Raw genomic sequence first — 22,575 nt, forward strand, 5'->3', positions numbered from 1 at the left:
CGTACCAGCGTTTTTTCTTTCGTCACCTCCAACACCCCAGCATCTCGACGAAGCACCTTTCTTTCATCAATTGTGCAACAATTCCATTATCAAATCCTCATCGCGTTACGGATCTTGCGCCCCATTGACGCGCGCGATACGTCTTCAACTACGCGTTCGCCTGTCTTTTCCCAACTGGAATTACATCTCTAGTTGCTGTGTACATTGACCAGCGAAACATCATATCCACTTGCACAATGTCGGATCAGCTTACCGAGAAGCCTGAAATTGAGGCTCCTGCTCCTGACGCGCAGGAGGCTCCTTCAGCCGAGAAGCCCACAGAGCCATCATCAACCGGAGAAGACGCCGCGATGGCCGATGCTGAAGCAAACAAGGAGGAAACAAAGGTCGCCGAGGGTAAGTCATGATCACGGTGTGTCCGGTGTCTACTGCGCGCTTGGTCGATTCACTGTTGAAACCGCGCCCTGATTTTTCGCGTGCTCTTGGGCACTGGCGCGTCCTTCCCTTTGTCAGACTTATGCTGACCATGCTGCGCAATCAGGAAACAACAAAGCCGGAAGTCCAGAGAAGACTGTCGAAAACACAGACGCGACCGAAGAACCAAAGCCCGCTGACGAAGGTGCCGACATCGAAATGAAGGACGCGCCCGAGACCCCGGCTGCCGGAGAGACCAAGACAGAGAATTCTGCCCCATCTGTCGATGGCGAGACAGCCGAAAACGCTGCCACCGAAACTGCCTCAGCAAAGGGCAAGAACAACCGACGCAAGTCAACTGGCGGCAACAACCGCAAGAGCCTGAGCAAGAAGGCCTCCAAGGCGCGCCTCACACATCTGGACGCCAAGCCAGGAGACCACTTCTTAGTCAAGCTCAAGGGATTTCCCGCTTGGCCTGCCATCATTTGCGATGAATCAATGCTGCCACAAGCTCTGGTCGATAGTCGCCCAGTAGCTGCAGCGCGGCCTGATGGCACATACACAGAGGCCTATGCTGACGGTGGCAAACGTGTCAACGACAGAACCTTCCCTGTCATGTATCTCCACACAAATGAATTGTAAGTTCCCCCTATTGGGATCCTGCGCTCTCTCTGACCTCAATACAGTGGCTGGGTGCCAAACACACTACTTACAGAGCTTACACCTGAGAAGGCTCTAGAAACCATTACCGAGAAGATGCGCAAGGATCTCAAAGAGGCATTCACGCGCGCCTCTGAACATAATGATCTGGATACCTACAAGGATATGCTGAAGCAATTCCAAGAGGAATACATTGCAAAGCAGCAGGCTGCAGCAACACCCAAGAAGGCTAAGAAGGGAAAGGCTAAGGCTTCTGATGACGATGTCGATATGGAGGATGTTGATGATGCCACAACCGAGAAATCAAAGTCCAAGAAGCGCAAGGCTGAGGATGATGTGAACGTAAGCACCACCCCTACATCTCTGCCTCAAACCAAGATGCTAATTGTTCTGGAACCAGACACCACAGAAGCCTGAATCTGTAAAGAAGCCCAAGATTAAGCTTAACACGTCCACTCCCAAGGCTGCTAACGGCACTCCCAAGGCTAAAGAAGATTCTGCTGCCAAAACCAAGGTTAAGGTCAAGAAGACTACAGATACGAAGACCGAGAGCAATAAAAAGGCCAAGGTGACTCCCGAGGAGCGACGACATCAGAAAGAGGTACAGAGATGCCACTCATGCAATAGCTTCGGATAGCGCTAACTACTAAGCAGAAAGAGGTACTCTACCTCCGACATAAGCTTCAACGGGGTCTCCTCACCAGGGATCAACAGCCCCAGGAAACCGAGATGGAGCAGATGTCCGAGTACGTCACTATGCTCGAGAAACTGAAGGATTTGGAGGTGTCTATCATCCGCACGACCAAGATCAACAAGGTTCTCAAGGCTATCCTCAAGCTGGAGTCAATCCCACGCGAGGACGAATTCCATTTTAAGGACCGTTCGCAAGTTCTTTTGGATAAGTGGAATAAGCTTTTGACTGCCGAAACTGCAGCTCCCGCTGGAGAGTCCACCAACGGCGTGAACGGCAACTCGGAAGCCAAGCCAGACGAGAAGAAGGACGACAGCGGTAAGGAGACCACCGAGGAGCCCAAGTCTGAGGCCCCAAAGGTCTCTGAGCCCAAGGTTGAGAAGACTGATGAGGATGGCAAGTCTGAAGAGGAGAAGATTGAGGAGACACCACAAGCCTCGGCTTCTGAAGAGAAGAAGGACGACAACGTAAGTGTTGGTCTTGACGCGGACCAGAGTTCACCCTGCTAACATAAATCAAGACTGTCGCTCCCGCTGAGCCTGTCAAAACCACAGCTTAGGATAATTATGGTGTTGCGAGGCTCATTGTGATTTAGAACAATTCGTTTGTGGCGTCAAGGTTATGGTCTACCAGTACTGGTATTTTCCGTCTCTTTTACCTTTTCTTACGGTCTCCCCTTTTTTCAGTTGTGGTAAAAGTGACTTACTTCGTCGCGTCTTTTTCGCTATCTGTATGAATATCTGCCAAACTTGGTGGCAGAACTGCGCTGCGCCGCGACTCGCTTCAGTCGTGATGGGCTCGGCAGGGATGGGGGCAAGAAATGTCTTTTCCAGGGGTGTACAAACGGCAAAAAACTGAGGGTGCTGGGACTCAGAGCCTCGTCTAATATGGGTTTCTTTGAACCAGAGGATAGGAAGGGCTCACATCGTCAAGGTGATATATGGCATGGGATGTGAAGCTCGAGGATAAGATGAATTTTGAGAGGAGGCGCATCAAACGAAGGTGGACTCGGTGAGCACTAGCATACAGATGATGAACGGGACAAAGAACTAGATGTACTCGAGGATGAAATTTATATACCTATTCAAGAAACTATGGCAACTATGGCACATTGCTTTTTTTCACACTGCCGTGCTGTTACTACCTGTCTAGTGGGTAGCAGAAAAGTTGGCCTCCTAAGCCTTAGGGTACAGAAATAAGTAGTCTAAGAAGCATAGTCTAAGTGGCATAAGCTGCCCTAATAATCTTATCTCTTATGTTCATAGCGGTCAATTTTTCTGATACCCTGAGGCCTGTGTCATGTCGTCCCGATGCCCTGCCTGGGTTGGCCTTCATTAACACCTACAGGCAGTCTGTTAGTAGCGGTCGCTAGGGATACAGTGCGTAATACAGTGTCATGGTACGCGCTCACCGTCTGAAAACGCGTTGACCTTTACTACTAAACCGAGCTTCATGAGTTTCATCTCTAGAATTTTGACATCATCGGCGTTATCAAAGAACTAATCATGACACATGAAGAAATGGAACAAGAGGCATACAGTCAAGAGGATCATCAGGTAACATATAACCCTGTTTCAAGGTTCATGGACCATTTCCGCTAACGCAATAGACAGGTTGCCTATATTTTTGACCCTGAAGACGATGGGACGCAGAAGAAGCCCGCTAAACGCAAAAGAGTGTCAAGGCAAGCTCAGAAAGATGAAGAATCTATCAAAGACTCATCGCCTTTCGTACCTCTGCTCAATGGAGCCGAGAAGCCTGAGTTTGTCCAGTTAAGGGAGACCTTGTTTCAGGAGAGCTGGACCAAGGTTGATGGACGCATCCAGGTGAGTCTATGAGATTTCTTTCGTGAAACTATTCTTACATGAAATTAGGAAATTCTCAAAACTTCAAATTTGGAAACTCTACACGAAGTTAGCGATTTCGTCAAGGATGCAGTGACAGACTCGTAAGAATCCAACCCAGAGCTCATTCATATGCACGCAGCCCCTAATTCTCGTACAGTGGGGATAGGATCCCATCAGCTTTCATCATCACCGGACCCAACATTGCTTCACAGGACCTTCTCTTTCAGCAGCTATCAGAGACACTTCAACAAACCACGCCAAGCAAGTTTGTTGGTCTGCGGTCCTCGGAAGCATCAACTCTCAAAGCGACATTGAAGAAGGTTATTCGAGATGTCACCGCCAAAGTCTCGGATGATGAGGACGATGATCTCCAAGTTGGGGATGGCCGTGAGGTAAGTCGTATAACTTGACAGAACGAATATCATTCTCACATGTCACAGGGACGACGGTATCTCGACTATGATCTTGAGGCCTTGCACGCATCCATCAAGTCCCAGAACTGCGAGCATGTCTTTGTTGCATTTCAAGACAGCGAAGGCTTCGAGAGTAGTCTGTTGTCCGAGTTGATCATTCTGTTCAAGTATGTTTTCCTTTCTTGGGACTCCTTCTTGCCTGCTAACCCTTCAAGCTCTTGGCGCCCACGTATCCCCTTTACTCTCCTCTTTGGCATCGCCACATCAGTTGAGCTCCTCCAAGCTAGGCTGCTCAAGGCTGCATGCCAGCAGATTTACGGAGCACAGTTCGACGTGATCCAGACCTCGGCAATTCTTGAGACCGTCTTCAAAGCCGCCGTGGCAGCGTCCGATACTCCTGTGTTAATGGGCACGTCGCTTCTTCACAGCATGTTGGACCGGCAACATGACCAGGTCTCAGGCATCCAAACCTTTACTATGTCCTTAAAGGTAAGTTCTACACATCTTAAGCAAGATCGAATTCTTACTAACAGCGATAGTACGCTTACATGTGTCACTTTTACGCAAATCCCCTCAGTGTCCTTTCCCATGCGCCATCTTTTCAAGCAGAGCACATTGAAGCGATTCGACACACGAACTCTTTTAGAGAAAATGTTGAGAGGGCAGTGGAGACTGGAGTATTGGATAACATCCAATATGCCAAGGATCTACTCGAAAATGATGACTTCCTTGCCTCGCAAGTTCAAAATAGCCTTACCTCTCGACAAGAGCATATCGAAGACTTCTTACGGGCACTACTTATTCTCAGGGAAGCAGAAGCCCAGGATATTGAGCTTTCAAGAGCTTATGTTGAGGCTATGGACGAGGGCATTTCAATAACAGAAAGCTCGAGGGCTGTCGATTCGGTACAACGCATGGATGCCAACGAGTTGCTGGCTCTGCTTCGTAAGGTGATCGCAATTTTGCGAGATGGAGAGGTTGATCTGCTACTCGGTCCGGCAACAAAGCAGACAGACATCAACTTTCAAAATGCACTATCAAGGCAACTAATCAGCTTGGAACAGCTACATGCAAAGGCACAAACAGAGGGCATCACGCTACGAAGTAAGTATAGTGGCCAGAGCAAGATTGTACGAACCACTGTCATTGCACAAAGGGTTCAACTGAGCCACGATTCAGCGGCACTTACAGAGGAGGACATGCAGCTTACTCAGATTGTGAACGACGTCACAGCGTTGCTTATCGAGCATGTTCAGGCTCCCAGGCCCGGCTCTCTTTTGTTGTCAGAAAGCTGGCTATACGATTCCCGGGCGCCATCGCGGGATGTATTTGTGCCTCGCCCGCGGACCATCCTGGAGCGCAGCCTCTCAAGACCCCACGATTACCTGTCGTGTTCATGCTGTAAGCCTGGGGATGGAGAAACCCCAGCAACGTTGCCAGCTACTGCGCTTTTATACCGCCTGTACACGGAGACTGGAAGCCTTATCAACGTGGCAGATTTATGGGCTGCGTTTTCCGCACTGATCAGCAACGAGGAAGCGGACGAACGCAAGTCGCTGGTCCTGTTCTACCGCGCGCTGGCTGAGCTGAGGGCTTTGGGATTTGTCAAAGCAAGCAAGAAGAAAGCGGACCATATTGCCAAGCTGAAGTGGCTCTAAGCATGTTTTCATTTGCAATTGGCTGACAGAGTTTGCCAAAAGAGAGACATGGCGATAAAGAATGAGCACTTGGGAGACTGCAAGCGTAAATAAAGGTGGCTCTTTGTGGGCTTTTGTGAGGAGGGGGAGGGACGGAATTAATCATGTCTCAGTAGCAGGCTTTTTTTTTTTTCACTTGCTTGTGATTTTTCGCATCTAATGAAGACCGAAGTTGAGTTAATGGCCACAGAAGAAGAAGTGTCGTCAGTCTAAGACACCAGGTGGCTGGAAGGGTTGCAATTGGAGATAGTCGAGGACAGCCAACGCAGCAGAATGCAAGACATGCAGCAGTAGAGTAAGACTAGACACCGGGAGCGGAGCGAACTGCATAGGACAAAGCATCATGTGAGTTTTGCTAATTATGGTGTCTACGTATTGTAGGTATGTACACTATGTATGGAGAGGTCAATGAATTGATCAAAAATGGAACAAAAGAAAGAATGAAGTATTAATAAAAGGCGGTAAACTTGATTTATCTTGACCTCATCATTGTCTTGTCCGAGACATGACCTTTGAGTCATGACCACCAAGTCACATTCCACGCCATCGTTTGTTGGTGTTTCTTGCTTGAATGAACCAAGCGCCTCCAGACCAACCCAATTGCGTCTGGTCCAGTACCCTCTCTACACTGTAGTGCAGCAGAGTCTTGTCTGTCTCAGTTTCGACACCCACTAATAAACCCAGAGTCTTACCTGGAGCCGGGTCCGTCTACTCTCTGCGCTGGCAGGAAAGGCTTTTTAGTTCCAAAGACTACAAGTGCGGCAGACTACGCCAGGCCAGACGGAGCACAGAGTTGAAGAGCTCAAAGCGGCTCCAGGTTCAGGTCTCTGAGCTGTCAAAGCCCGCTTTGCCCAGAACAGCTGCTGTTGGAGAAAGAGCCGGGTCAAAGGGGTGTGCGCGTGCGTACGTGCGTGCATCGGGGGGTTTTGTTTCCAAAAAGAGAACAGAGCAGAACAAGAACGAGAACGAGAACGGCTTCCGGTCACAAAGACGTTCGACTGGCTGTTCGCGATCCTAGCTTCTCATGTCTTTCCGTACAAGAAGGCGGGGTTTCGCCCGCAAGAGTAAGTGTAAGAGTATCTAGCATCTATCTAACTACAAGACATCCCTTTCCATTTCTTCCATTTCTTCCTTCTCTCTAACTAGACTTTCCCCTTCTCTGTCATTTCTCGCCTCGGTTCCAGGCAAGCCTCGCGGATAGTCCGAGCAACAAATGCCAGTCAAGGATTCGACTACAAAACTCAAAACTTCAGTTGGTGCTGTCATTCACTGAACTACACTGCGGAGAAGACCGCTGTCGATAGCCACCCCGCCAAAGCCAATTCACCATCACCACTCATCGTTGACCATTGTTCACCTTCAAGGACCATTCTTATTCAGAAACGTCAATCTTGGGAGGCAACAAGAGACTGGAGCTCTTGATCTACAAAAAGAAAGCTCGAGACTATTCTACTCAACTCTAAAACGACCAACCTTTCATTCTTCTTATCAACACCGACTAAACCGTCACTATGATGCGAGGCGAGATCCCTTCCAGGCACCGCCAGGCATTTGCTGAGCGACGACTTGCAAAGAACCCGAGTCTCCAACGCAAGTTAGAACAGATGGCTCTACCACTGGCACCTCTAGTCCAACTCACGACAGGCGCTGTCCATCCTTCATTTCCCACTACTGTCCTCAACTTCTGGCTACTCACCGATGAGCAGCTCGAGTCTCTCGCCCATTTCTACCATCAGAGGACACCCAGCCCCTGGACGAGCCAGTATCCCTGCCCTATCGAATGGCACTCCAATTTAACTCTTGAGGAGAAGCGACGCAAGATAGGCAAGTTCATTGGCCTTCGAGGTTGCGAATCGCCCATCCTACTCAAGACCGAAGAGGACATTTGGCGACGCAAGCACTTTTACTGATCTGCATTAAGAGAGGGTTAACTGGCATTAGTTTGGAGAATTTGGTATAATGGTCTGTTTTTTTGTCAAGTGTTGTTTCTGGAAAGGAGTTTTGCATATGTTGATTTCGGTTCTTTTTTTTCGGTTTGCATCTAGGAGGTCGCATCATCATTTTAAACGACTAACTAGTTGGCGCATCATTGCATTTTTTCAGCATAGAAGTGAAGGACTGGCCATACATCAATAGAGAAGCAGCACATGTTATTATGCTGAATAAAACAGAAAGAAGACACCTTAGTAATGTTAATACTACATATTGCTAGTGGTGACTATTAAAGGGTTACCCTCAGGGGTCTAGAAAGGAGGTCAGTTGAGACTCAATAGCTACGGATATAGCAACATTCAAGTCGATACTACATATGCTAGGTGATGACTATTGAAGGGTTACCCTCAGGGGTCTAGAAAGGAGGCCAGTTGGGAATAGCTTTAGTATCAAGTTAACATTGTATATTATTAGGCAGTAACTATCAAGTGGTGATACTGCACATCATCTGTAGATAGGCCTAAGGGGTCAAGGTCCAAAATGGGCAAGCTGAAGTCAGATGCCGACACTGTCAGCAGTGACCGCCGCTTCAGCAGCAGCCTGGGCAGATTCGAAAACAGCTGTTTTCTGCTTGTGTGTTGGTGACTTCTGATGGCGGAGGAAGGTATCGCGTTGATCAGTACTGTAAGTGCAAGCATGGCAAATGTAGCTATGCTTGGGGTTGATTCCCTTAGTCCGATGCGCAGGAAGCTTGTATGCGTCGGGATGAACGGTCTGACCGGCAGCGATAGCGGCTGCGACATTCTTCTTGTGGGTTTTAGACTCATTGTGCACGCAGAGATTAACAAAGCTGGGATAGGTTGAATTGCAAACGTGACAACGAAATGGGTGGCTGTTGTTGAGGCCGAGCAGCCTATCCTTATGCTTGTCTGTCTTGTAGTGACGCGTGAGAATGGCCATTGAGGTATATGATATGTCACACTCCTCACAACGGTACCGTTTCTCAATAACTGCCTGTGACCGGTACTTGGCGTTTTGGGCCGTATGCCTTCTAGGATGTTCAGCCCTGTGACGCAGGTTTTTTTCGTAGGCAACACTTGAGTATTCGTCGTAGTTATAGGCCATCTGCGCGTAATGCCAGTTCGCACCGTTGATAGCATGGAGTTCCCGGGCTCGCTTCTCGCGCTCCGCAGCATGGGCTGTTAGTTCCTCTTCTGTGAGATCAAAGTCGGCTCTAACACTTTCGGACAATGCTGAATGAGAACAGATCCCGTCGTATTCGAGATCACTGGGGTGCCAAAGACAGACCTTGTCCATTGCAACGTATTGCCTATTCGAATCCATAGCCCAAAATGCAAAACCGAAAGTGGCTTCAAGGGCAAGGAATAGCAGGCGATTAAGCGGAAATAGAGCAGGGGCTGGCATTAGAATCCAGCAGAGAAGACCTTGGTGGGTAATCATCCACCCATCTTCTATAGCAGCCACAATACCAACAGGAAGCCTATAGGTCAGGCCGTTGGTGTACAGGTTCAGCCGAGTGTGGACGCCGTACTTGGATGTGCCGGAACCAATATAGACCTTGGGACGGTGACCATGCTTCTTAAGCACAATAACGTAGACGCCCCATTGACCGAGCTGAGGGGCAGGAAGGCTTTTGAAAAACCGAATGGTGACGGGCAGGGGAGCTTGGACAATGTCCAAAAGACCAGGGGCAAACTGTAGGCCGGACTCATGGGCAAGTTGGGTGATAAGCTCTAGGGAGGTGAAGAACTTAGCATACAGTATGTTTGTGGTGTGATACGAAGCGTTGGCGAGGCAGGTCCAGACAAGGATCATTATGAACTCTGTGATAGCTATGGAGGAGTCCATAGTGCAGATGGCGATGGTTGAATCCATAGTGCAGAGTGGCAACAGCAGATGATCTGTAGTGGGCAATGAGGGTAAATCAGGCCTGATGCGGCCGTTTCCGACAATGTCGGAGGGAATCCAGGTCTGGAGCCCCGAGGAGTAGCAACAGATTATCTGGAATCGGGTGCAGGGTGAGGCTTGATACGGTCGTTTTGGACAATGTTGGAGGGAATCCAGGTCTGAGATGTTGAAGAGGGGGGCATGGTTGAAATGGGTGACAAGTCATGTCTAGGTTGGGGCGGAGGAAGGTGTCTTCATTAGCCAGGAAGGTGTTGTCTATTGTCCAGGAAGGTATTGTCTATTGTCCAGGAAGGTGTTGCCAGGCAGATAGTCCGGTGGTAGAAGGAAGGTATGCCTTCCCATGTTATCGGAAGGAGCGACCATGGTACCGGGGAGCACCCACCGTCCGTGGATCAAACCAAGACAGAAGAGACCGTGGAAGGAGAAGGAAATAAAATGATAAAGGAAGGAAAAGAAAACAAGAGAGAAGGAGAGGGGGGGGGGCACTAATTTATAGTCAGAAGAAGAGGGAGGGACTCTTCGATTGTGACTCTGAATCACAACAGCTCCTCGTGACTGTCCAGGTCTTCGGTTCTCCCAACTCTATTATCAATCAGACCCTGTACCCTCACTCTTTGGAGCTATCCTGAAGGGGGCCATATAGGTAAGGGATCTGTTATATGATGGCCACCGATCATGTGTGGGATAATGCAATGCACATTGAGTGTGTGCCTAAATGGCCCACATGAGGGAAACAGGTTCAAAATTGTGTGTACATAAAGACATCTTTATCCGTGTAATCCGTCGCTGCAACTCCACCTTTGTTTGATTGTTGTCGCTAGTTTGAAGGGTCCTCAACCAAAACAGCATCCTCCTCGCTGGTGGCCTTGGCGGAGGAGCTCTGCTCAGAATCGAGCTCCTTCATGAACTCTGTCTGGATCTGTCCTCGGCGCTTCTCCCACCACTGCTTCTCTGAATCGGCTTGGGCAAGAATCTCCTCGATCGAACTGCGCATGGCAGCATTGGCGGTCATCTCGTGGGCGGATTGGAAGATAGACTGGCCCCAGTTGGGAGCAAGGGCGTTGGCCTAGGTTAAAATCAGCAAGACGTTCTCAACACCACCTTTAAGCGCATGCGCCAGAATAGACGAGGGAGTTTACCTCTGTGACGACATCTCTTAACTCCTCCTCCATCTCCTTCTCAGCGCGCTGGAATCGCTGCCACAGATCATCGCCTACACTGCCTTTTGCCAACAAAGAACCACAGGCTTGCTTGGCTGACTTGACCTGGATAAGACGGCGGATATCCTCGACGGCACGGCGCAACAAAGCAGCGCGGAGAACACTCTCGGGAACCTTGGGGCTCTTTTCACTGCCGTCGTCGAGGTGCAGCAGGGACAGGTAGACGTTGCGTTGGAGATGAGGGCCAAACCACGGAGCCAGGTTGGCACTCTCAGCTGTTCAAGATAGTTAGTGCCTGTTCGACTTATCTCCTTCATTCAGTGTTTTTCAAGAACATACCGGCCTGGCGTTTCCGGTAGATAGTCGAGAATGCCATGAGTGAGCCGCCCAGCACGGCAACATATGCCAAGGGGAGGAGGTCGTTCCAATCAAGGTTGAACATGATGAATAATAGATTTGTGAAACGAAAAACACGATGTATTTACGTGCTGCAATTAAAACGAGTGTCAAAGAAATAATTCGAGCCGGGCATGGACTGAGAGGGTGGGATTGATTAATACAGAATGCAGATTAAGGTACAACAGTATCCGTAAGTAATACAGCTAAAGTGGTGGTGATGTGGCGCATTCACCTTTAGGCCAGATAACGTTTCTGTCTTGTCTTGTGTGGCGCTCAATCGTGGCTGTGACAACCTTCCGGCAGATGGGCCCGGAATTGACTGCCGTGCAACGTCACTAGAGCATTAGATAAGCTCTTTCTCCACTCACAGCGCAGTGCAGGCAGGCACCGTGGGGATGACGCTGTGCTTTCTTTGAAGTGAGCAGCTTAGGCAAGATACGTACCTACACAGGCTCGAGCTTGAAGTTCGTTACTTCTTCTATTCCATGCCTGTTGCTTCGCTGAGTTCTAACATCACTTGCTAGGCTCTTCTACTCTTTTCACCTTTCTATCTCAGCGACTCTTCCTCCAGACCGTGTCATTCTTGTCTTTTACACCACTGACATCGCGTGCGAAGGCGACAAAGTGTACGTTGATACCCCCACCAAAGACCATATATCACCAGCAACAACTCTTTGGTACAACGCCCACCATGTTGCTACGACTTCGAGGCCCCGATGGTATGGCCCGTCTAACCGTTGAGGCAACTACTACCTTTGGAGATTTGGGGAAGCTGGTTTGTCATCACCCATGCTCAACTTGTCCCTTGTTCCCACTAACGTCTGATGTCGCTAGCTACTCGATCAACTTCCCAAGACTGTCGACCCCAAGACTATAGCTCTATCCAACGCACCAAACGGAGGTGATTCGAAGCGACTAGGCGATATCATCAACTTCAAAGTTGGTCAGATCGGTCTTAAGCATGGCGATCTCATCTTTCTCACCTACCAACATGCTGATGCCACTGCCGACAGTGAGACCCCCGAGATATCGAGCACTTCTGCCAGGCTCAACGGAAAGCCAGTACTTCCAGTCGAAGACCTACCTATTAGCCCCAAGCCCGAGAGGATTTCCAGACCGTGGGAAGTGGTTCGCCAGTCAGCTTTGGACGATCGGTTAGACCGACTAAATGGCAAAATTCCTCGAGGAATCGATCGCATGTGTCGCCATGGCCCTAAGGGCATGTGTGACTACTGCCAACCCCTCGACCCCTTTGACACCGGATACCTAGCAGAAAAGAAGATCAAGTACCTGTCCTTCCATTCATACCTACGAAAGATCAATGCCGCCACGAACAAGCCCGAACTTGGAGCCTCATACATTCCTCCTCTGGTCGAGCCCTTTTATCGAGTAAGGCATGATTGCCCTTCAGGCCATCCCTCGTGGCCTGAGGGTATCTGCACAAAGTGCCAACCCAGTGCGATTACTCTGCAGCCTCAGCAATTCCGAATGGTCGACCACGTCGAGTTCTCCTCGCCTTCCATCATCGACACTTTTATCGATACTTGGCGCAAGACGGGGTCACAGCGTCTGGGTTACCTTTACGGAAAATATGTTGAATACACCGAAGTCCCTCTCGGCGTTAAGGCTGTTGTAGAGGCCATATATGAGCCTCCCCAAGTTGATGAGCTTGACGGCATCACCATGAACGCATGGGAGTCTCAGAAGGAGATCGACAAGGTGGCCAAGCAGTGTGGGCTGGAGCCGGTTGGCGTCATCTGGACTGATCTGCTTGATTCTGGTAACGGAGATGGTTCTGTGGTCTGTAAGCGTCATGCCGATTCTTACTTCCTGTCTTCTCTCGAAATCTGCTTTTCTTCGCGATTGCAAGCTCAGTACCCCAAGGCTTCCAAGTGGAGTGATAGCGGCAATTTTGGCTCAAACTTTGTGACATGCATCATCACTGGTAATGAGGATGGCGAAATCTCCATCTCATCTTACCAGATGTCGAACGAGTCTGTCGAGATGGTTCGTGCAGACATTGTCGAGCCATCCGCTGACCCCAATGTCATGCTTGTACGAGATGAAGAGGAGGATGACGGTTCAGTCAGCCGCACACGATATATTCCTGAGGTATTTTACCGAAGAGTTAACGAGTACGGTGCCAATGTGCAAGAGAACGCGAAGCCATCTTTCCCTGTCGAATACCTGTTCGTCACACTAACCCACGGCTTTCCTGCCGACCCAAAGCCTATGTTCACCCAGCAGGGATTCCCTATCGAGAATCGAGAATATGTCGGAGAGAGCCAAGAGCACTCTGCTCTGTCCAAATTTGTCAAGATTTCGCCTAACCAGAAGCCCACTGGACAAGAAGTGTCCAACTTTCACCTCCTCTGCTTTATTCAGCAGATGGGTGTCCTCTCCAAGGTGCGCGCGTTGATCTCAATGCCGTAGAATTTATTAACATACCATACAGGACGAAGAAGCCTTGCTCTGTCGAGTAGCAAGCCAACATGATTTTGCTGATACATTTCAGCTTCATTCTACCGAGGGCTGGCAAACCCTTCAGGCTATCCTTCAATCGACTGGTGAGAGAATCCCCAAACGTCAGCGGGAGGACGGGGGTGTTTCCTCGCCCTCTTCGTCCTCTTCTTTTCAAGATCCCATTCGCGACTCGGGTGAACCCCTTGCTAAGCGATTTGCTGCCTTCAGGCTAAACGAGCGCATGACCAAATCCGAGAATCCGACGCCGCCCCAGTCAACATGAAGGAATTGGGTAAAGGAAACCGAAAGCTTGAGATTTGGTATTAAATACCGGTTTAGTTTCGTCAGAAAGGCCAAAAGTTGCGACGGTGGATTTTTGCCAGGTGTTTTACCTTCCATGACCTGGAAGACAATATTGCATGTGAAGCTGGAGTGGCGTTTGGGAAAGGGACTATTTATAACAGAATCGGAGCATATAGATGCATTCATTGGGTGGCATTACCAAAGAACGTGAGCGTTTCGGAATGTTAGTTCGTGATGTGTACATTGTCGTAGCATAGTTGACCAAGAGCAACTGAATACAATAATATCCATTATAGCGATGAAACTCCTGGTGTCACCTCCGGGTTTAATCCCTTGCCCAGTGATGTTATAGCACACATCGCATCATTCACACCGACAGACGACCTCAAAGCTCTAAGCTGCACCAGTAAATTCGTCAGGTGCGCCATGATGCCGTGGGTCTTTCGTTCGGTGAAAATCCATGGGGAGGTCTTTAACAGTATGACACAACGACTCAAACTCTTCCGCAAATTCTTCGGCCATAAGGCACCGTGGATCAGGTACGAATCAATTACTGATTCTGACCTTCTTGCTAACCCAGCTGCTGGGTAGTAGAAACGTTGACCTCCTTAGTCTTAGAGTACAAAAATAAATAGCCTAAAGACTATAGTTTTATTATCATAAGATGTCCTACTGGTTTCGTCCCTTAGGCTCTCAGTGGCCAATTTGTCTGATATCCTGGGGCCTGGCGGTTCAAGGCAATAACAATTACAAGTGACAACAGCGACCCTCGCCATTGCACCCAACCTTCAGGCTGTTACAATCCTTACTGAGGGAGAGGGAGAGGATGAGGGCTTTCTGTGAATTCACATAAGCAGCACGAAAAAGGTGTTCTTACAGACCCTTCCAACATTTCAACTCATCAACTCTCTCGAGACAGATCTGGATTATCGCCTTATGAAGGTACTGATTCAGAATTTTACCCCGGAGAACCTAACTTCAATCAATCTACACGGTGACCCTATACGCAAGAAGTTTCTCGATTTTCCTGGGCGTCGTTGTGGCCGTCTACGCTGCCTCAGACTTACTTTCATGGACCCAGTGGACGATTTCATGGAGTTGTTCATGGTGGACCTCGAGCAACCGCCACTGATCAATAACCTTGCACGTAAGAGAATAAAGTCTGTGAAATTTACAATAATAGCCTACGCTTTCTTTATCCAACAGTATAACGAAGTAACAGAGATAAGAAGAACGAGCAAAAGAGCAAGTTGTTCCGCCCCAGTTGAGATATCTCATCCGCTCCGTTGCAACCTCTGACCCGACGAAAACACCGTCGAGGCTAGGGCCTACAGGGATACCACGTATGTCCTTGATCAGGCCAGTGACGCCTTGTCCACTCCTAACTCGTAGGGTATAAAAATAAGTAGTCTAAAAAGCCTAGTCTAAGTAGTATAAGTTGTCCTAATAATTTTTATTTCTTATGTTTATACCGGTCAATTTTTCTAATACCCTGAGACTAGGCACCCAACTTCCTTCTGGTAACATTGCTGAGACAACAATGTGTCTGATATGTGTTGGCGAGTTATCCTTTTTAGTGAAAAACAAAAAAAGTTATGGTCCTAACTATAGCACAACCAAAATTTAACAGTAAAAAAAGACATTTATGTGTCTGCTATATATCGATTTCTTAGCACAACTCCTAGGACTTCATTGAGTCCAATCAGTCAGGACTAGCCAATTGAAGTCCAGGTATTCGAATTCACCTTTATTCATTACCCTTGAGGGTTGTAATAGTTTTAGTCCGCATGATTATAATGCTTAGGAAAGTCTTAGTATGGACTTTTATCGCAAGGTTTAGCTATTGTTGAGCCCTGTGGCTTTTTGACTTGACCACTGTTTTATTCATGTTGTTGCAGTACTAGGATTTACTGTTAAGTTCATATCTCTTTTTTAGATCGAATGAGTTTCACTTCATATACTTTCATTAACCAATTACAATATGATAGCTGCAATGGAAGTCCACATGATAGCCGCGAGCATATCTCATGAAACGTACTTCATTTCCCATCTACTCCATCTATAGGTACAAAGAGGGCGGGTATACTATAAGCCCAAGTAATCATCACACAAACTCCCAAAAACCCGCCCTCCCTAAAAGAAAGATTTCACACAGCATATCTTGAAATCCTGACTAATCCTTTTCCTTTCCATTAACAAAAACGCCATGTATGTTTTTACAGAGGCTTGCCACCGATGAAATCGGACCATCGGCGGACCTCGGCGGGAATGCCCTCGGAGCGAGGGAGCTTCTCACTCATGCACTGAGCGAAGAGGATAGCGGTCTAATATCGTAGTTAGTTTTATGAAGTCTTAAGAAATTTTAAGGTGGGCATGTCATAAACTTACCTGAGGCTCCATAAACAGAGGGACGCCAAAGTCGACGGCATTTCGGCGCATAACATAATCGACGTCCAGTGTGGTCTTGCCTCGTGACTCAGCAAGGTTGAAGCATCCGCGGATGTCGTACTTCTTGAAGACCTCTCGGAGAGCTCGCTTGTCCTCCTTGGGGAACTCAATAACTTCGACCTCGACCTTGGACTTGGACTTAGCTTCGATGAACTCCTTGACCTCGGGGCTAGCAGCGTACAGCTTGTAGCCGAGAGGGGCAACGTAGTCGACAACCTGTGTCAACCAGGGCTTAGAGACGTTACCACCAAAGAGAAGACCCTCGCCAGGCTCGGGCATGCGGAAGTTCATTGTGGACTGGAGAGAAGTCCAGTAGGCCTCAACGAGGTCTTTACCGAAGCAAGCGATCTCACCAGTGGAAGACATCTCAACACCCAAGAAAGGATCGGCGCCAGCAAGACGGGTCCAGGAGAACTGGGGGACCTTGGTCGCAACGTAGTCGCGCTTCACGGCCATGAGATCAGTGGTAGGGGGGACGTTCTTACCAACAAGGGCCTTGGTAGCAGCATCGATGAAGTTGGTTCCGAGGACCTTGCTGACAAAGGGGAAAGATCGAGAAGCACGAAGATTGCACTCGATAACCTTGAGGAGAGGCTCACCACCCTCAGGGTTCTCGGCCTTGATGATCTGCATGTTGAAGGGACCGCTGATCTTCCAGGCCTGGGCGACCTTCTTAGCGATTTCCTTGACACGCTCCATGGTAGTGCTGTCGAGGTTGGCGGGAGGAAGGACGAGGGTGGCATCACCAGAGTGGACACCAGCCTGCTCGACGTGCTCGGAAACAGCGTGCAGGATAAGCTCTCCGTTGGCAGAGACACCGTCAACGTCGATTTCCTGAGCTCCTTCAATAAACTTGGAGATAACCACGGGGTGGTCAGGAGAGACGTTGCTGGCAGCCTCGAGCTTGTCCTTGAGATCTGCCTTGCTTGAGATGACAGTCATGGCAGCACCAGATAGAACGTAAGATGGGCGAACCAAGACGGGGTAGCCAACCTCCTCGGCAAATTTCTCAGCATCCTTTACCGAAGTAAGCTCCTTCCAAGCAGGCTGGTCGACACCGATACTATCGAGAATCTCGGAGAACTTTTGACGGTCCTCAGCCTTGTCAATATCCCTAGGATCCGTTCCGAGAACATTGGCACCTCCAGTCTCCTGTAGTCTGAGAGCTATGTTTTGGGCAAGCTGGCCACCCACAGACACAACAACACCCTTGGACTTCTCGAGTTCGTAGATGTCCATAACACGCTCATAGCTTAACTCATCGAAATAGAGCTTGTCTGCTTCATCGTAATCTGTGCTCACCGTCTCCGGATTAAAATTGATCATAATTGTCTTCTCTCCCATCTCTCGAAGAGCCCTGGTAGCACTGACAGCACACCAATCGAACTCAACGGAGCTACCGATTCGGTAAACACCACTGCCAAGGACAATAGTACCATTGTCCTCGAAGGTGACATCGTGAGTAGAGCCATTGTAGGTGGTGTAGAGGTAGTTGGTGTTGGCAGGGAATTCGGCGGCAAGGGTGTCAATCTTCTTAACCCAGGGGTGGATTCCAAAGCTGAGACGGTAGGCACGAACCTCGTCTTCGGTACTCTTGACGGCGTTGGCAATCTGTCGGTCGGAGAAACCCATCTTCTTGGCCTTGAGAACCTGATCTTTCTTCAGGCTCTGGAGGCCACCAGCCTGCTCAAGCTCGCGAGTGCAGTCAACAATGTTCTGCAGCTTGTGAAGGAACCACTTGTCGATCTTGGTCAGCTCATGGACCTTGTCAACGGAGTAGTTCTCGTGGAGCATGGCTTGGCCGACAGCGAGCCATCGACGGTCGGTAGGGTTCTGGAGCTCAAAGTCAAGATCCTCAAACTTGTCGCCCTGGAATCCAACGAATCGAGGGTCGACCTGACGGATAGCCTTCTGGAAAGACTCCTCAAAGGTTCGGCCGATAGCCATAACTTCACCAACCGACTTCATGGCACTGCCAATGTCGCGCTTGACGTGCTGGAACTTGGAAAGATCCCATCGAGGAATCTTGGTGACGATGTAGTCAAGAGAAGGCTCGAAGTTGGCGGTAGTGGTCTTGGTAACAGCGTTGGGAAGCTCGGGCAGGGTGTGACCGAGACCGATCTTAGCAGCAGTGTAAGCAAGAGGATATCCAGTAGCCTTGGAGGCCAGAGCAGAGGATCGAGAAAGACGAGCGTTGACCTCAATGACACGGTAGTCAAGACCATCGGGCTGGAGAGCGTACTGGACGTTACACTCGCCAACAACACCAAGATGTCGGACAATCTTGATGGCAGCACTTCGGAGCATGTGGTACTCCTCGTCACTCAGGGTCTGACTGGGGGCAACAACGATGGAGTCACCGGTGTGAATACCAAGAGGGTCAAAGTTCTCCATGTTGCACACGGTGATACAGTTGTTGTTGGCGTCACGAACGACCTCGTACTCAAGTTCCTTCCAGCCCTTGAGCGACTTCTCGACAAGGATCTGAGGAGAGAGGGTGAGAGATCGAGCGGCCATGTTGCGGAGCTCCTCCTCGTTGTTGGCGAAACCGGAACCAAGACCGCCGAGAGCATAAGCAGCTCGGACAATGATGGGGTATCCGACAGTCTCGGCGGCCTCGAGGGCCTCCTCAACAGTGCCAACAGCAATCGACTTGGCGATGGGGATGTTAATCTCTTCCAGAGCCCTAGCGAAGAGGTCACGATCTTCACTCAGCTCCAGAGTTCGAACGCTGGTACCGAGGACCTTGACGCCGTACTTCTCGAAAAGTCCGAGTCGCTGCATCTCAACACCAAGGTTGAGAGCAGTTTGACCACCAAAGGACAGGAAGATACCATCAGGCTTCTCCTTCTCGATGACGTAAGAAACATACTCGGGGGTGACAGGGAGGTAATAGACCTCATCAGCCAAACTGTGGTTGGTCTGGATGGTAGCGATGTTGGGGTTGATGAGCACAGAAGCAACGCCGGCTTCCTTGAGAGCCTTGAGGGCCTGAGCGCCTGTGATTTATCGATGTCAGTTTGTGCATCTTTTTCTTTTTTAACATTTTGGTGACGAGTCGCGGGGCAAGTCGGTGAGATTTTCGCATGTCATAGATAGGCAGTTTCGGTTTGGGTATGCTAACCTGAGTAGTCAAACTCTCCAGCCTGTCCAATGGCAAGACCACCACTTCCAATGACAAGAACCTTCTTGACATCGACGGTCTGAGAAGGCTTGATAACTCCACTGTCGAGGTAGGCCCTGGGGTTAGGAGCGTCTTGAGCAACGGAGCTGTATCCGCGCATAACCTTGAGGGTGCCCAGGCGCTTCGAGTTGGCAGGTCGAGTGGCAGCCATTGAGACTCGGCATGAGGCAGCGAAAGGGCTCACCGAGGAGAATGAGCGAGAGGGCAAAGCTCGCGGGACCCTGCGCCCATGACGGAGCAGGGCCGGAGCTCGACCAGCGAGAGTGGTTGCCAGGTTGAGAGGCATTGCAGCGGATAATTTGCACGTATCAATGCAAGCTGAACCGTCCCGCTGGCGAGGTTGCCCTTCTTTGTCCCGAATTAAAGGTCGAGGGAAGCGATGTTTGTGAAGGACACAAGAGACGGTAACTCTGTGGAATGATATCCAGAAGAGAGGGGAGAAGAGAGGTAGGGGAGATGGGCACTCTTTGAAGGAAGAAAAATGGCGGGCGGCACGTTGCCGCTGATAAGATAAGAAAAGGCCTACGCACCTCCGAAAATTATTCTTTGGTGGGTGTGTGACTCTATGGATTCAAGAGTTGTGACGCAGCCAACCAATCCCTAGGCCAAGTTGGTGCTCAGATGCCTCCGATTCCTGAGACACAGACACAAAGACAACCAAGTGGACTGCCCCAACATTTCGGCCGTAGTGAGAAAATTAACCAAGATTCGATAGAGATCGTCCCCTACTAGCGTCTCTGTCGAGGGGCTCTTCGTGGAGTAATCAAGGCACATAGCTTTCAAGTTGTCAAATTATTTGTGGTTTGTTGTCCCAATTGGACTTTGAGTTATCAGTCTGTCCAATGATTTAGCATATCTTTCCATTCAATGGCATATCTATCTGTCTGTATCCGTACGTCGGTAGAAGCTCTCAACACTTGGATATTTGCTACAGCATAGTCCGATACGGTAGCTGTCAGTACATACCTAGTACCTGCAGGCCCTTGCCAGAGCTCCCCAGATCCAGCAAAGCTTATGGGTCCGGTTACGGCGACAATTCAGGGCACTTTGAAATCCTGGCAGAAAAAAAAGGACAGAGAGGACAAGGGACACGGCAGACAAACGGCTGTCAGCAACAAGGGAAATAATTCTACTGGGTACTAGCATACGTCTAGAATAATTGGCGACTTCTCTCTGACCCATTGAAAAAAAGAAAAAGTAACCAATGCCGTATTATCAATATCAAGCTAAGATAGTTGAATGCCCGGCATCGGCGGCTTCAGCGGTGTTACTCTACCGCCTTTTCCGCCGCTATCCAGGGCCTAAGCGGTAGCAAAAGCCGCTGGAAGAAGTTCCTGAGTCATGAAGAGATTCCAAACGTCGAGGTTCTTGTGGGTTAACTGCTGGGTCATGTCATGATACGCAATTTTTTTCTGACGTATACATGATAAGGCTCTCGCGATATTGTTTACTTTGCCCAGGTTCTGGACATACCTATTGTTCATTAATGAATGTCCAATACTTGTGCTTGACAAAATTCAATACATCATTCGAAATAACCGTCGGATCATGTCTGAACCCCGCAGCGTCGGACAACATTCAAACACACTCAGCCAACCCAAGTAGCAATGAACAACTCTGCATAAAAAGAAACACCGAGATTCCGAACCTACATTTTTTGCCATCGCATGTTATGATAGCGATCAAAGTTTCGCCGAGCAAGTGGCACAGCAACCAATTCATCGACCCATCGACCCATCAGTCAAATCTTGTTACCCTGTAGCCCTCGCAACAATTTTTAAACTTTCGCTTACACGCCATTGGCCAATTGACGCTGCTTACTCATTCTCCAACTGAAAACCAACCTCAACACAATCGCCTCAGCATGAAGAAGGTAACAACTTGATCTAGGTAGGTAAATCAATCAAAGACAAGAGACTGCTCATTCAATCTTTCAATTGATACGTATACATAAATGCCCGGATGTAATGATTAGTCACTGTAGTTCATGTTAGACACTCGTGGCATGTGAGACTTGACAGAAGCCGATACAGCCTCAATCCTGGTATGGCTTCATGTTCGGATGACCACTGGAGTAAAAGCTCCCAGTATACCATCCGAGAATTTGCTGGGAACAAAAAACAGACTCAATGCTACCCCTCACTTCTGGAAGTATCTACCGCCGGCGTTAGAAAGGACAACACCCAAACCCTAAGTGCTTTGCTATACTGTGAGGTTTGATATGCCACGTCAGGCTGGGAGCGACTTGAATCAACCAACTGTGCCATAGAAATATCCAGAAAACACATGTCAGAGTTACCGACATTGATGGTGTTCTCAAACCTACATGTTGGTAATCCACATACTGGATACTGGAGAGGAGACGAATTCCAACTTAGAAACCCAATGTTAAAATGTTGAGACTCACGTCTATAAGATTGCTGCTGATTGCCCACTTCTTTCTCCGTAATTCATGGTCACAAGATATCACCGCAAGATACCATCACAAGCTACCACAACCACAAGACACCCGCCTGGTCAGCCGTACAATCGACAACATGAAGTTTTTCGTACTATTTCTCCTGGCTATCGGGGTTAGTATTGGTATCGCCTCTCACTTCCTCGATCCGGCATCCCTTCGTCCCGTGGGCAACCGCGCCGCCAAGGACGAGTGTTCAAAGGCGATCTGGCAGTCCCATATGATCCCGGAATTGCTTTCCGTTTACTGGTCACGCAGTACGAAGTTCAAGATCCCCGCCAACCCTGACAGAGTCAACTCTGCATCTGTTTCACACAACCGTACCAGCACGGACGGTGAGATTCACGAGGAGGACTCCAAGTACCGTGTGCCCTCGTACCTTAACTACGAGTACACGACCATGAACGGAGGCATCATCATGGAAGAGAAGCCTGCCGGATTTACCCTGTTGGAAACAAAGCCTTGGGTTTCGGCAGAGCTGGCCATCAAGGATGACCAGGAGTAGTGGTATCGACAAAAGCGATACTACTAGGGGGAGGAGGACGGGACGGGACGGGACGAAACTGTGACACCCCTC

General features: G+C 49.2%; 8 protein-coding genes across 8 annotated transcripts; 5 read left to right on the top strand and 3 right to left on the bottom strand.

Annotated features, from left to right (window-relative positions):
- Positions 1-236: 236 nt before the first annotated feature.
- FGSG_01211 (uncharacterized protein) lies at positions 237-2,324 on the top strand (the record flags this gene model as incomplete). The annotated part of the gene is made up of 6 exons (XM_011318683.1): positions 237-396; positions 542-1,052; positions 1,101-1,416; positions 1,475-1,675; positions 1,729-2,232; positions 2,286-2,324. 6 exons carry the CDS (start codon positions 237-239, stop codon positions 2,322-2,324), a joined length of 1,731 nt encoding a protein of 576 aa, XP_011316985.1.
- Positions 2,325-3,270: 946 nt separating this feature from the next.
- FGSG_01212 (uncharacterized protein) lies at positions 3,271-5,683 on the top strand (the record flags this gene model as incomplete). Its single annotated transcript, XM_011318684.1, has 7 exons — positions 3,271-3,321; positions 3,379-3,591; positions 3,640-3,713; positions 3,770-4,004; positions 4,053-4,192; positions 4,241-4,514; positions 4,565-5,683. 7 exons carry the CDS (start codon positions 3,271-3,273, stop codon positions 5,681-5,683), a joined length of 2,106 nt encoding a protein of 701 aa, XP_011316986.1.
- A 1,550-nt stretch (positions 5,684-7,233) lies between these two features.
- FGSG_01213 (uncharacterized protein) lies at positions 7,234-7,632 on the top strand (the record flags this gene model as incomplete). The annotated part of the gene is made up of 1 exon (XM_011318685.1): positions 7,234-7,632. One exon carries the CDS (start codon positions 7,234-7,236, stop codon positions 7,630-7,632), a length of 399 nt encoding a protein of 132 aa, XP_011316987.1.
- Positions 7,633-8,209: 577 nt separating this feature from the next.
- On the bottom strand, positions 8,210-9,550 carry FGSG_01214 (uncharacterized protein; the record flags this gene model as incomplete). Its single annotated transcript, XM_011318686.1, has 1 exon — positions 8,210-9,550. One exon carries the CDS (start codon positions 9,548-9,550, stop codon positions 8,210-8,212), a length of 1,341 nt encoding a protein of 446 aa, XP_011316988.1.
- A 765-nt stretch (positions 9,551-10,315) lies between these two features.
- Positions 10,316-11,286, bottom strand: FGSG_01215 (uncharacterized protein). The gene is made up of 3 exons (XM_011318687.1): positions 11,083-11,286; positions 10,723-11,018; positions 10,316-10,649 (listed from the first exon to the last, which is right to left on the bottom strand). The coding sequence occupies exons 1-3, from the start codon at positions 11,183-11,185 to the stop codon at positions 10,401-10,403; spliced, it is 648 nt and encodes a 215-aa protein (XP_011316989.1). The 5' UTR covers positions 11,186-11,286; the 3' UTR covers positions 10,316-10,400.
- Positions 11,287-11,833: 547 nt separating this feature from the next.
- FGSG_01216 (uncharacterized protein) lies at positions 11,834-13,888 on the top strand (the record flags this gene model as incomplete). The annotated part of the gene is made up of 3 exons (XM_011318688.1): positions 11,834-11,917; positions 11,977-13,548; positions 13,598-13,888. 3 exons carry the CDS (start codon positions 11,834-11,836, stop codon positions 13,886-13,888), a joined length of 1,947 nt encoding a protein of 648 aa, XP_011316990.1.
- A 2,043-nt stretch (positions 13,889-15,931) lies between these two features.
- FGSG_01217 (carbamoyl-phosphate synthase arginine-specific large chain) lies at positions 15,932-19,826 on the bottom strand (the record flags this gene model as incomplete). The annotated part of the gene is made up of 3 exons (XM_011318689.1): positions 15,932-16,232; positions 16,297-19,355; positions 19,481-19,826. The coding sequence occupies 3 exons, from the start codon at positions 19,824-19,826 to the stop codon at positions 16,125-16,127; spliced, it is 3,513 nt and encodes a 1,170-aa protein (XP_011316991.1). The 3' UTR covers positions 15,932-16,124.
- A 2,251-nt stretch (positions 19,827-22,077) lies between these two features.
- On the top strand, positions 22,078-22,503 carry FGSG_01218 (uncharacterized protein; the record flags this gene model as incomplete). The annotated part of the gene is made up of 1 exon (XM_011318690.1): positions 22,078-22,503. The coding sequence occupies one exon, from the start codon at positions 22,078-22,080 to the stop codon at positions 22,501-22,503; it is 426 nt and encodes a 141-aa protein (XP_011316992.1).
- Between the last annotated feature and the right edge of the window lie 72 nt (positions 22,504-22,575).

Source organism: Fusarium graminearum, chromosome 1 (assembly GCF_000240135.3).
Source record: "Fusarium graminearum PH-1 chromosome 1, whole genome shotgun sequence".
In the NCBI taxonomy this organism is placed as follows: domain Eukaryota; kingdom Fungi; phylum Ascomycota; class Sordariomycetes; order Hypocreales; family Nectriaceae; genus Fusarium; species Fusarium graminearum.

Coding starts and splice junctions, on each gene's coding strand:
- FGSG_01215 (XM_011318687.1), bottom strand. CDS start 11,185: ATGTTCAACCTTGATTGGAACGACCTCCTCCCCTTGGCATATGTTGCC. Junction 11,019..11,082: donor CTACCGGAAACGCCAGGCCG/GTATGTTCTTGA, acceptor TATCTTGAACAG/CTGAGAGTGCCAACCTGGCT. Junction 10,650..10,722: donor TAAGAGATGTCGTCACAGAG/GTAAACTCCCTC, acceptor ATTTTAACCTAG/GCCAACGCCCTTGCTCCCAA.